This window comes from Oncorhynchus keta, chromosome 1, assembly GCF_023373465.1.
Source record: "Oncorhynchus keta strain PuntledgeMale-10-30-2019 chromosome 1, Oket_V2, whole genome shotgun sequence".
Lineage (NCBI taxonomy): Eukaryota > Metazoa > Chordata > Actinopteri > Salmoniformes > Salmonidae > Oncorhynchus > Oncorhynchus keta.
The window spans coordinates 97,232,779-97,245,749 of record NC_068421.1 but is presented as its reverse complement, the minus strand read 5'-3'; the positions used below and the strand labels follow the sequence as shown (position 1 = coordinate 97,245,749).

Genomic DNA, 12,971 nt, shown 5'->3' with positions numbered 1-12,971 from the left:
TATGTCTTCGATTTCCCTCAGGATCTGCTTGGTATCCAGAGTCTCTTTACTGCAACCAGTATGTCCCTCAGCGTAAAGCTGTTGGTACCAATTTCCCTCAGGATCTGTTGGTATCCAGATTGTCTCTTTACTGCAACCAGTATGTTGTCTCTCCGTAAAGCTGTTGGTAGTCGATTTCCCTCAGGATCTGCTTGGTATCCAGATTGTTCTTTACTGCAACCAGTATGTTGTCTCTCCAGCGTAAAGCTGTTGATACTTCGATTTCCATAGGATCTGCTTGGTATCCAGATTGTCTCTTTACTGCAACCAGTATGTTGTCTCTCCAGCGTAAAGCTGTTGGTACTTCGATTTCCCTCAGGATCTGCTTGGTATCCAGTCTCTTTACTGCAACCACTATGTTGTCTCTCCAGCGTAAAGCTGTTGGTACCATATTTCCCTCAGGATCTTCTTGGTATCAAGATTGTCTCTTTACTGCAACCAGTATGTTGTCCCTCCAGCGTAAAGCTGTTGGTAGTCTTTCCCTCAGGATCTGCTTGGTATCCAGATTGTCTCTTTACTGCAACCACTATGTTGTCTCTCCAGCGTAAAGCTGTTGGTACTCGTCGATTTCCCTCAGGATCTTCTTGGTATCCAGATTGTCTCTTTACTGCAACCAGTATGTTGTCCCTCCAGCGTAAAGCTGTTGGTACTCGTCGATTTCCCTCAGGATCTGCTTGGTATCCAGATTGTCTCTTTACTGCAACCACTATGTTGTCCCTCCAGCGTAAAGCTGTTGGTACTCGTCGATTTCCCTCAGGATCTGCTTGGTATCCAGATTGTCTCTTTACTGCAACCACTATGTTGTCTCTCCAGCGTAAAGCTGTTGGTACTCGTCGATTTCCCTCAGGATCTTCTTGGTATCCAGATTGTCTCTTTACTGCAACCAGTATGTTGTCCCTCCAGCGTAAAGCTGTTGGTATTCGTCGATTTCCCTCAGGATCTGCTTGGTATCCAGATTGTCTCTTTACTGCAACCACTATGTTGTCTCTCCAGCGTAAAGCTGTTGGTACTCGTCGATTTCCCTCAGGATCTGCTTGGTATCCAGATTGTCTCTTTACTGCAACCAGTTGTTTTACAAAAAGATAACAATGAGACTTTCCCACAACGACGACAGGTGTCTGTAGCCAGCTGGCACTCGCAGAATCCACACCAAAAAAAATGGAAAACAAACTTGCAGTCCCAGCCGTAAAGGCTAACCGTGTCGTGGAATCCTTAGCAACAAAACTTTAGTTCTGATTAAAATCTATTTAAGGAAATGTTTTAATATAACAACAAACCGAGTGTAGACAGTACAATGTTCTGTTGTGCGCTCTGATGACGTATCTGGGGAGAGTCTCTGCTCTCCACAAGTTAATTGCATTTATATTTCTGTTTTCAATAAGTAAAACGAATAGTTATAATGACACAGGGCTAGACCCAGATCAAACTCCTTTGCCTTGCTCACGTTGAGGGAGAGGTTGTTGTCCTTGCACTACACTGCCAGGTCTCTGCCCTCCCTATAGGGTGTCTCATCGTTGACGGTGATCAGGCCTACCAATGTTGTGTTGTCAGCAAACTTAACGATGATGTTGGAGTCGTGTTTGGTCATGCAGTCGTCGGTGAACAGGGAAGACAGGAGGGGGCTAAGCACTTACCTCTGAGGGGCCCCCGTGTTGAGTATCAGCGTGTAAGATGTGTTGTTGCCTACCCTTACAACCTGGGGGTGGCCTGCCAGAAAGTCCAGGGAGGTGTTTAGTCCTAGGGTTCTTAGCTTAGTGATGAGCTTGTGGGCACATTTGTGTTGAACGCTGAGCTGTAGTTAATGAACAGCATTCTCACACAGGTTTACCTTTTGTCCAGGTGGGAAAGGGCAGTGTGGAGTGCAATTGAGATTGTATCATCTGTGGATCTGTTTCGGACGGTATGCAAATTGGAGTGGGTCTAGGGTTTCCGAGATGATGGTTTTGATATGAGCCAAGACCAGCCTTTCAAAGCACTTCATGGCTACAGACGTGAGTGCTACGGGTCGCTAGTCATTTAGGCAGGTTGCCTTCGTGTTCTTGGGCACAGGGACTAGGGTCTCCCACATGTCTTCTTCCATATGTTTAGGGAGTCTCCCACATGTCTTCTTCCATATGTTTAGGGAGTCTCCCACATGTCTTCTTCCATATGTTTAGGGAGTCTCCCACATGTCTTCTTCCATATGTTTAGGGAGTCTCCCACATGTCTTCTTCCATATGTTTAGGGAGTCTCCCACATGTCTTCTTCCATATGTTTAGGGAGTCTCCCACATGTCTTCTTCCATATGTTTAGGGAGTCTCCCACATGTCTTCTTCCATATGTTTAGGGAGTCTCCCACATGTCTTCTTCCATATGTTTAGGGAGTCTCCCACATGTCTTCTTCCATATGTTTAGGGAGTCTCCCACATGTCTTCTTCCATATGTTTAGGGAGTCTCCCACATGTCTTCTTCCATATGTTTAGGGAGTGCCTTTTGTAGAACACCAAACATGTTTGCTTATTCTTTTCTTTAAGCAGTGGCTTTTTTCTGGCCACTCCTCTTCTGTAAAGCTCTGTGGAGTACACGGCTTAAATCAAATCAAATGTTATTTGTCACATACACATGGTTAGCAGATGTTAATGCGAGTGTAGCGAAATGCTTGTGCTTCTAGTTCCGACAATGCAGTAATAACCAACGAGTAATCTAACCTAACAATTTCACAACAACTACCTTATACACACAAGTGTAAAGGGATAAAGAATATGTACATAAAGATACATGAATGAGTGATGGTACAGAACGGCATAGGCAAGATATAATATAGATGGTATCGAGTACAATATATATATATATGAGATGAGTAATGTAGGGTATGTAAACATTATATTAAGTGGCATTGTTTAAAGTGGCTAGTGATACATTTTTTACATCAATTTTTCCAATATTAAAGTGGCTGGAGTTGAGTCAGTATGTTGGCAGCAGCCACTCAATGTTAGAGGTGGCTGTTTAACAGTCCGATGGCCTTGAGATGGAAGCTGTTTTTCAGTCTGTACTGACCTCGCCTTCTGGATGATAGCAGGGTGAACAGGCAGTGGCTCAGGTGGTTGTTGTTCTTGATGATCTTTATGGCCTTCCTGTGACATCGGGTGGTGTAGGTGTCCTGGAGGGCAGGTAGTTTGCCCCCGGTGATGCATTGTGCAGACCTCATTACCCTCTGGAGAGCCTTACGGTTGTGGGCGGAGCTCTTGACGTCCCAGGCGGTGATACAGCACGACAGGATGCTCTCGATTGTGCACCTGTAAAAGGTTGTGAGTGCTTTTGGTGACAAGCCAAATTTCTTCAGCCTCCTGAGGTTGAAGAGGCACTTCTGCGCCTTCTTCCCGACACTGTCTGTGTGGGTGGACCAATTCAGTTTGTCTGTGATGTGTACGCCGAGGAACTTAAAACTTACTACCCTCTCCACTACTGTTCCATCGATGTGGATAGGGGGGTGTTCCCTCTGCTGTTTCCTGAAGTCTACAATCATCTCCTTTGTTTTGTTGACGTTGAGTGTGAGGTTATTTTCCTGACACCACACTCTGAGGGCCCTCACCTCCTCCCTGTAGGCCGTCTCGTTGGTAATCAAGCCTACCACTGTAGTGTCATCTGCAAACTTGATGATTGAGTTGGAGGCGTGCGTGGCCACGCAGTCATGGGTGAACAGGGAGTACAGGAGGGGGCTGAGAACACAGGATCAGCAGGGTGGAGATGTTATTTCCTACCCTCACCACCTGAGGGCAGCCCGTCAGAAAGGCCAGGACCTAGTTGCACATTGTGGGGTCGAGACCCAGGGTCTCGAGATTAATGATAAGTTTGGAGTGTACTAAGGTGTTAAATACTGAGCTGTAATCGATGAACATTCTTACATAGATATTCCTCTTGTCCAGATGGGTTAGGGCAGTGTGCAGTGTGGTTGAGATTGCATCGTCTGTGGACCTATTGGGGCGATAAGTAAATTTGAGTGGGTCTAGGGTGTCGGGTAGGGTGAAGGTGATATGATCCTTGACTAGTCTCTCAAAGTATTTCATGATGACGGAGTGAGTGCTATGGGGCGATAGTCATTTAGCTAGGTTACCTTAGCTTTCTTGGGAACAGGAACAATGGTGGCCCTCTTGAAGCATGTGGGAACAGCAGACTGGGATAGGGATTGATTGAATATGTCCGTAAACATACTAGCCAGCTGGTCTGCGGATGCTCTGAGGGCGCGGCTAGGGATGCCGTCTGGGCCTGCAAGCCGCGGAGAAGGAGAGCCCGCAGGTTTTGGTAGCGGGCCGTGTTCAACGCAATAGGAAGGTGTTCAACTCAATAGGAAGGTGTTCAACTCAATAGGAAGGTGTTCAACTCAATAGGAAGGTGTTCAACTCAATAGGAAGGTGTTCAACTCAATAGGAAGGTGTTCAACTCAATAGGAAGGTGTTCAACTCAATAGGAAGGTGTTCAACTCAATAGGAAGGTGTTCAAATCAATAGGAAGGTGTTCAACTCAACCGGAAGGGGTTCAACTCAATAGGAAGGTGTTCAACTCAATAGGAAGGTGTTCAACTCAATAGGAAGGTGTTCAACTCAATAGGAAGGTGTTCAACTCAATAGGAAGGTGTTCAACTCAATAGGAAGGTGTTCAACTCAATAGGAAGGTGTTCAAATCAATAGGAAGGTGTTCAACTCAATAGGAAGGGGTTCAACTCAATAGGAAGGTGTTCAACTCAATAGGAAGGTGTTCAACTCAATAGGAAGGTGTTCAACTCAATAGGAAGGTGTTCAACTCAATAGGAAGGTGTTCAACTCAATAGGAAGGTGTTCAACTCAATAGGAAGGTGTTCAACTCAATAGGAAGGTGTTCAACTCAATAGGAAGGTGTTCAACTCAATAGGAAGGTGTTCAACTCAATAGGAAGGTGTTCAACTCAATAGGAAGGTGTTCAACTCAATAGGAAGGTGTTCAACTCAATAGGAAGGTGTTCAACTCAATAGGAAGGTGTTCAACTCAATAGGAAGGTGTTCAACTCAATAGGAAGGGGTTCAACTCAATAGGAAGGTGTTCAACTCAATAGGAAGGTGTTCAACTCAATAGGAAGGTGTTCAACTCAATAGGAAGGGGTTCAACTCAATAGGAAGGTGTTCAACTCAATAGGAAGGGGTTCTTGATGTTCAACTCAATATTAGGAAGGGTTAGGTTTATTAGTAAGGTGTTATTGATGTTCAACTCAATATTAGGAAGGGTTAGGTTTATTAGTAAGGTGTTATTGATGTTCAACTCAATATTAGGAAGGGTTAGGTTTATTAGTAAGGTGTTATTGATGTTCAACTCAATATTAGGAAGGATTAGGGTCCGGGTTAAAAGGAAGGTGTTCATAATATTTTAAACACTCTATTTTAAGCACACAGGACCCTTTTCTCTGTCGAGATTATTTCCTTTTTAATTTCAATCCAAATGTAAAATGTTTACATTTTGATGAATTAAAATCTCTGTCTGTCTGTCTTTTTTCCCCCCAGGCTGACCATAAATGCAGAGTGCCAGTTACAGCTGCATAATTTCCCCATGGACGAACACTCCTGCCCACTCATCTTCTCCAGCTGTGAGTAACCTACCTCCTCCTGTGCATCCATGCTCAGCACCAGCACCTATATCTTTACAGGTTTTTGATTTCTTATCAACACCAGTCTATTATCAGAAGAATACATTATTTTCATTCCATAATTATATTGAATTATAAACATACGTTTGAAAGAAATGCCAAAGCTGTCATCAAGGCAAAGGGTGGCTACTTATATATTTGCAGTTTTTTGGTTACTACATGAATCCATATTTGTTATTTCATAGTTCTCATGTCTTCATTATTATTCTAGAAAATAGCAACAAAAGAACTTGAATAACCCTTGAATAAGTAGTTGTGTCCAAACGTGGTACTGTACATTCAGAGCATTCTGGAAGTATTGGACCCTTCACCTTTTCTACATTTTGTTTTTTACGTTACAGCCTTATTCTAAAATGTATTAAATACTTTTTTTTCTCATAAATCTATACAAAATACCCCATAATGACAAAGTGAAAATAGGTCCCGAAGAAAATAGTGGCCTCCATCATTCTTAATTAAATGGAAGAGCTGGCCGCCCGGCCAAACTGAGCAATTGGGGGAGTAGGGCCTTACTCAGGGAGGTGAACCAAGAACCCGATGTTCACTCTGACAGAGCTCCAGAGTTCCTCTGTGGAGATGGGAAAACCTTCCAGAAGGACAACCACCTCTGCAGCACTCCACCAATCAGGCCTTTATGGTAGAGTGAACAGACGGAAGCCTCTCCTCAGTAAAAGGAACATGACAGCCCACTTGGAGTTTCACCTAAAGGACTCTCAGACCATGAGAAACAATATTCTCTGGTCTGATGAAACCAATATCGAACTCTTTGGCCTGAATGCCAAGCGTCACATCTGGAGGAAACCTGACACCATCCCTACGGTGAAGCATGGTGGTGGCAGCATCCTGCTGTGGGGATGTTTTTCAGCTGCAGGGACTGGGAGACTAGTGAAGCATGGAGGTGGCAGCATCCTGCTGTGGGGATGTTTTTCAGCTGCAGGGACTGAGAGACTAGTGAAGCATGGTGGTGGCAGCATCCTGCTGTGGGGATGTTTTTCAGCTGCAGGGACTGGGAGACTAGTGAAGCATGGAGGTGGCAGCATCCTGCTGTGGGGATGTTTTTCAGCTGCAGGGACTGGGAGACTAGTGAAGCATGGTGGTGGCAGCATCCTGCTGTGGGGATGTTTTTCAGAGGCAGGGACTGGGAGACTAGTGAAGCATGGTGGTGGCAGCATCCTGCTGTGGGGATGTTTTTCAGCTGCAGGGACTGGGAGACTAGTGAAGCATGGTGGTGGCAGCATCCTGCTGTGGGGATGTTTTTCAGCTGCAGGGACTGGGAGACTAGTGAAGCATGGTGGTGGCAGCATCCTGCTGTGGGGATGTTTTTCAGAGGCAGGGACTGGGAGACTAGTGAAGCATGGTGGTGGCAGCATCCTGCTGTGGGGATGTTTTTCAGAGGCAGGGACTGGGAGACTAATCAGGATGGAGGGAAAGATGAATGGAGCAAAGTACAGCGAGATTCTTGATGAAAACCTGCTCCAGAGTGCTAAGGACCTCAGACTGGGGTGAAGGTTCCCCTTCCAACAGGACAACGACCCTAAGCACACAGCCAAGACAAAGCAGGGTTGACTTCAGGACAAGTCTCAATGTCCGTGAGTGACCCAGCCAGAGCCCGGACTTGGGAGAATGGGAGAAACTCCCCAAATACAGGTGTGCCAAGCTTGTGGTGTCATACTCAAGAAGACTCAAGGCTGTAATTTCTGCCAAAGGTGCTTCAACAAAGTACTGAGTAAAGGGTCTGAATACTTAAGTTGATGTGATATTTCATTTTTTTTTAAATGTATTCTAGAAACCTATTTTTGCTTCGTTGTTATGGGGATTTGTGTGTATTTTTTTAATGCTTTATCTCGCTAAACGATACCACTTTTCAATTCCTCATCAATTCACAGGGCCTTAAAAGTTCAAACAGTACATTTCTTAATAGAAGCGTTCATATAAGTAAATAATAACAACTGTAATAACGGTAACAACTGTAATAACTGCAATAACAAATACAACTGCAATAACTATAATAACTGTGGTAACCCATAATACCTGAAACAACAATAATAACTGTAATAACCTATAATTACTGTAGCAACTATAATAACTGTAATAACTCATAGCAGCTGTGTTAACTGTAATAGCTAATAATAACTAATAATAACTGAAATAAGTGTAACAGATAACAGATGTGATAACTAATTATAACTGTGATAACTGTAATAACTAATAACAGCTGAAATAAGTGTAACAGATAACAGATGTGATAACTAATAATAACTGTAATAACTATAGCACCTGTAACAACTGGAATAACTAATAATAACTGTGACTGCTGTAAAAACTGTAATAACTTATAATAACTAATAACTGTAATAGCAAATAATAATTGATAACAACTGCGATATATGATAATAACCATAATAACTGGCAATAACGTATAACAGTTGTAATAACTGTAATAGCTCATAATAACTCATATCTGTGGTACCGTATAATAACTGTAATAGCTAATAATCACTAAGAACTGTGATACCTTATAATAACTGTAATAGCTAATGATAACTAAGAACTCTGATACCTTATAATAACTGTAATAGCTAATAATAACTAAGAACTGTGATACCTTATAATAACTGTAATAGATAATAATAACGAAGAACTGTGATACCTTATAATAACTGTAATAGCTAATAATAACTAGTAATGATGATACCTTATAATAACTGTAATAGCTAGTAATAACTAGTAACGGTGATACCTTATAATAACTGTAATAGCTAATAATAACTAAGAACTGTGATACCTTATAATAACTGTAATAGCTAATAATAACTAAGAACTGTGATGCCTTATAATAACTGTAATAGCTAATGATAACTAAGAACTGTGATACATTACAATGCTTGGCACTGTAATGACTGGAATAACTAATAATAGCTGTAAAAACTGTGATAACTGGGATAACTGTAATAGCTAATAATAGCTGTAAAAACTGTGATAACTGGGATAACTGTAATAGCTAATAATAGCTGTAAAACTGTGATAACTGGGATAACTGTAATAGCTAATAATAGCAGTAAAAACTGTCAACTGTAAAAACTGGGATAACTGTAATAGCTAATAATAGCTGTAAAAACTGTCAACTGTAAAAACTGGGATAACTGTAATAGCTAATAATAGCTGTAAAAACTGTCAACTGTAAATACTGTGATAACTGGGTAAAAACGAATAGTAACTAACAATAACCACTAATAACTGACAACTGTAATAACTAATAATAACTAATATCGGTGACAATTATTAACAAATGTAATACCTATCAATAACGACAATAACCATGATAAATGTGATAATTATTAACAACTATAGTAACTAATAATATCCGTGACAACTGTCATAACTATTATTAGTTATTACAGGTGTTAATAATTATCACAGTTATCATGGTTATTGCTGTTATTGATAGGTATTTATTAATAATTGATTAATAATTGTCACCGATATTAGTTATTAGTAGTTATTACAGTTGTCAGTTATTAGTGGTTATTGTTAGTTATTATTAGTTATTACAGGTGTTCGATAACTGTAATAGCTAATAATGACTGTTGCAATTGATAATAGCTGAAATAACTAATAATAGCTGTAATAACTAATAATAGCTGTAATAAATGTGATAACTGTAGCATCTGGATGTTATTCATTACACAGCTTCATTTTTACAGCTTCAGTATAGCAAATCATTACAACGTTTTGTATGATCTTTTATACACTATTTTAGGCCCAGCTTGGCTTTCCTGGATACAGCCGGTATATTGGGGCGGCAGGGTAGCCTAGTGGTTAGAGCGTTGGACTAGTAACCGGAAGGTTGCAAGTTCAAATCCCCGACAAGGTAGAAATCTGTTGTTCTGCCCCTGAACAGGCAGTTAACCCACTGTTCCCAGGCTGTCATTGAACATAAGAATTGAACTGACTTGCCTAGTTAAATAAAGGTCAAATAAAACTATAGCCCCATATTGTGATAACTAGATACAACTTTAGAACAAAGTTCTACAGTATTAGTAAAAATGTGATCAATACATGATGATGATGATGATCTTGTTCCTGTAATGTGAACCAGATTACAGGTGAGAAGCTTCCTCTTGAGCGACATCTTGATGAAAACCAGTCAATATTCAGGTCACCCAGAAAATAGACCCCTTTTTTTTCCATTTTCTCCTAAAATAACATACCCAAATCTAACTGCCTGTAGCTCAGGACCTAAAATAACATACCCAAATCTAACTGCCTGTAGCTCAGGACCTAAAATAACATACCCAAATCTAACTGCCTGTAGCTCAGGACCTAAAATAACATACCCAAATCTAACTGCCTGTAGCTCAGGACCTAAAATAACATACCCAAATCTAACTGCCTGTAGCTCAGGACCTAAAATAACATACCCAAATCTAACTGCCTGTAGCTCAGGACCTAAAATAATATACCCAAATCTAACTGCCTGTAGCTCAGGACCTAAAATAACATACCCAAATCTAACTGCCTGTAGCTCAGGACCTAAAATAACATACCCAAATCTAACTGCCTGTAGCTCAGGACCTAAAATAACATACCCAAATCTAACTTCCTGTAGCTCAGGACCTAAAATGACATACCCAAATCTAACTTCCTGTAGCTCAGGACCTAAAATAACATACCCAAATCTAACTGCCTGTAGCTCAGGACCTAAAAGAACATACCCAAATCTAACTGCCTGTATCTCAGGACCTAAAATAACATACCCAAATCTAACTTCCTGTAGCTCAGGACCTAAAATGACATACCCAAATCTAACTTCCTGTAGCTCAGGACCTGAAGCAAGGATATGCACATTATTGGTACCATTTGAAAGGAAACATTTTGAAGTTTATGTAAATGTGAATTGAATGTAGGACAATATAACACAATAGACCTGGTAGAAGAAAATACAAAGAAAAAAAAAACATTTTTTTCTACCATCTTTGAAATGCAACAAAGATCCCACATCTGGCCATCACTCTGGTTGTAATTCCGATGGTGTCCACAAGATGGCAGAAGTGTATGTGAAAGGTTTCCGACAGATAAAATGAAGTATGAGCAATGTACATGACATTTAGTGTGAAGTCACCCAAGTACATATGGGCAAATCGTGAAGGAGATATTAAAAAAAAAAATCTGCAAGAATATCGTAAAATCTGTATACTTGGACTTTGACTTAGCTTTTCCAGTATTAGTAGCCATATTGTAAGTTCAACATTTGCAAAACTTCATAATTATCCATATTCTTATAATTTTTGTCCAAAAGGAAAAGACTGGCTGTCGCACAAGGTTAGTAGCTACATTTTACAACAGATACAGGGTTTCCGGATACTCCCGTAAACCCAGCTCATTGGCTATCTAGCAAGCTTTGTTTGATTGGTGCTTATTTGACAAAGTTACAGTCGATCAAGTGAAGACCGCCCGCGTCATCGGAGTGCCATTAGGGCGTCGCTCTCTGACCATATTTGGTGTTGTATAGGATATACTACACCCCTAATGATATTGCGAAGTCTGGTTACGTTCTAGGATCTCTGAGGAATAAATATGAATGTGATTTGACTGGTTGAAACAACGTTTAGAGTAAGATTTTCACAGATTCCTTTCTTTGCAAATGAGTGAAAATACAAAATCGATTGTGCACGTTATACCGTTTTAGGATATGAAAAAGTATTTTATCTAACAAAACGACACTTCATGTTATCTCTGGGACCCTTTGGATTATAAATCAGAGCAAGATTTCAGAATGTAAGTACACATTTCACCTTCAGAGATGATTGTATCAAACCTTTCGTGGTGAAAAAAAGTGTTTTGTTTTTAGGAGCTCTCCTCAAACAATAGCATGGCATTTCTTCACAGAAATGGCTACTGTAAATTGGACAGTGCAGTTATATTAACAAGAATTTAAGCTTTCAGCCGATATAAGACACTTGTATGTACCGACATTTGTTGTTTCTCTCAAATCTGCGATCGTGACACAATGCGATCGTGCCACAAAAACTGCCCCGTTGACAGGATGCCTATCCGTAATTAACATCACATACACACATATTATCCAGATACTGACTGTTAGCACTTGGTTGCCTATAGTAACACCACAAAAAAATGGGCTTGAGCTGAGGCAGGTGAACCTGCAACCACATCACTTCAGTAACATTTAACATGAGATCCTCTCTAAGCTTGATGGGAATATGCCTCTGAATATACACAGCAACACCACCCCATAGGGCCCCTTTGGGCTCCCGAGTGGCGCTGCAGTCTAAGGCACTGCATCTCAGTGCGTGAGGCGTCACTACAGACACCCTGGTTTGAATCCAGGCTGTGTCACAATCGGCCGTGATTGGGAGTCCCTTAGGGCGGCCCACAATTGGCCCAGCGTCGTCCGGGTTTGACCGGTGTAGGCCGTTATTGTAAATAAGAATGTGTCCTTAACTGACGTGTTAAATAAAGTTTTACAAAAATAAAAAGAATAGGTATTTGTTATATCCCTTGCTACTGTATCATCAAAGGAAATATATTGATCTCAGAGATGGTCAATATATTAATGTTATCTGATGTAGACAAGTTATTGATTTCATGAACCTTATTTCAAAGCCCATCTAAAGCCCATTAATATATGTAGCTTATCTTTCACCCTTTCATCAGTAGCGTATCTGAGATGTAAACAAAATGACATTATTCGTCAGTCAATCAGAAACGTTTGAGTGTAAAGTGAGCTAGTCTCGCCAGATGGACAATTTACCTGTCACAGCCGATGGAAACAATGTCCCCCGTGCTCTCTGGCAGCTTTCATGGCTGATATCAGCACTTCTGGCCTCTGGCTTTTCATCGGTCATTTTCCTTTTCTTGTATTTTTTTCCGTCTCATGTGGAGACTCTGGGATTCCACAACAATGTTCTTTTACCTTGATTGTTCTTCTATAGTCGAGAATCCTTTTTCCCTGCCGCTGTTAACATAGATTCACAGACAGTGCTGATGTCGTTTCTCGTGGACCAGTTGTCATCTTTTTTTCAGCCCTGTTTCATCAAGCACTCCCTGGAAGAAATTGTTGTAAAGGCTCCTTGTGGAATGATTTTTGCTGGTTTAAAAGATCTTTCACCTGTTTCAGGGAAACACTGACCTTGGCAGCTTTAGGTGGCAACTTCGATGAACTTTGGTACCAGTTCCAGCTAGTCTGTCAGGATCAACAAGTATATAAACCAATCTTTGTCAGGAAACACTGTCACAACTTTACAAAAACAACAAACTGA

The 12,971-nt window shown here is 41.0% G+C and overlaps 1 protein-coding gene across 1 annotated transcript in view; it reads left to right on the top strand.

The window, feature by feature from the left end:
• Positions 1–12,971, top strand: part of LOC127908780 (gamma-aminobutyric acid receptor subunit gamma-3) — a 361,942-nt gene that overhangs the window by 255,497 nt on the left and 93,474 nt on the right. The window contains exon 5 of the mRNA XM_052468107.1: positions 5,549–5,631. Coding sequence (XP_052324067.1) covers positions 5,549–5,631 — 83 coding nt within the window. The remainder of the gene's footprint in view (positions 1–5,548; positions 5,632–12,971) is intronic.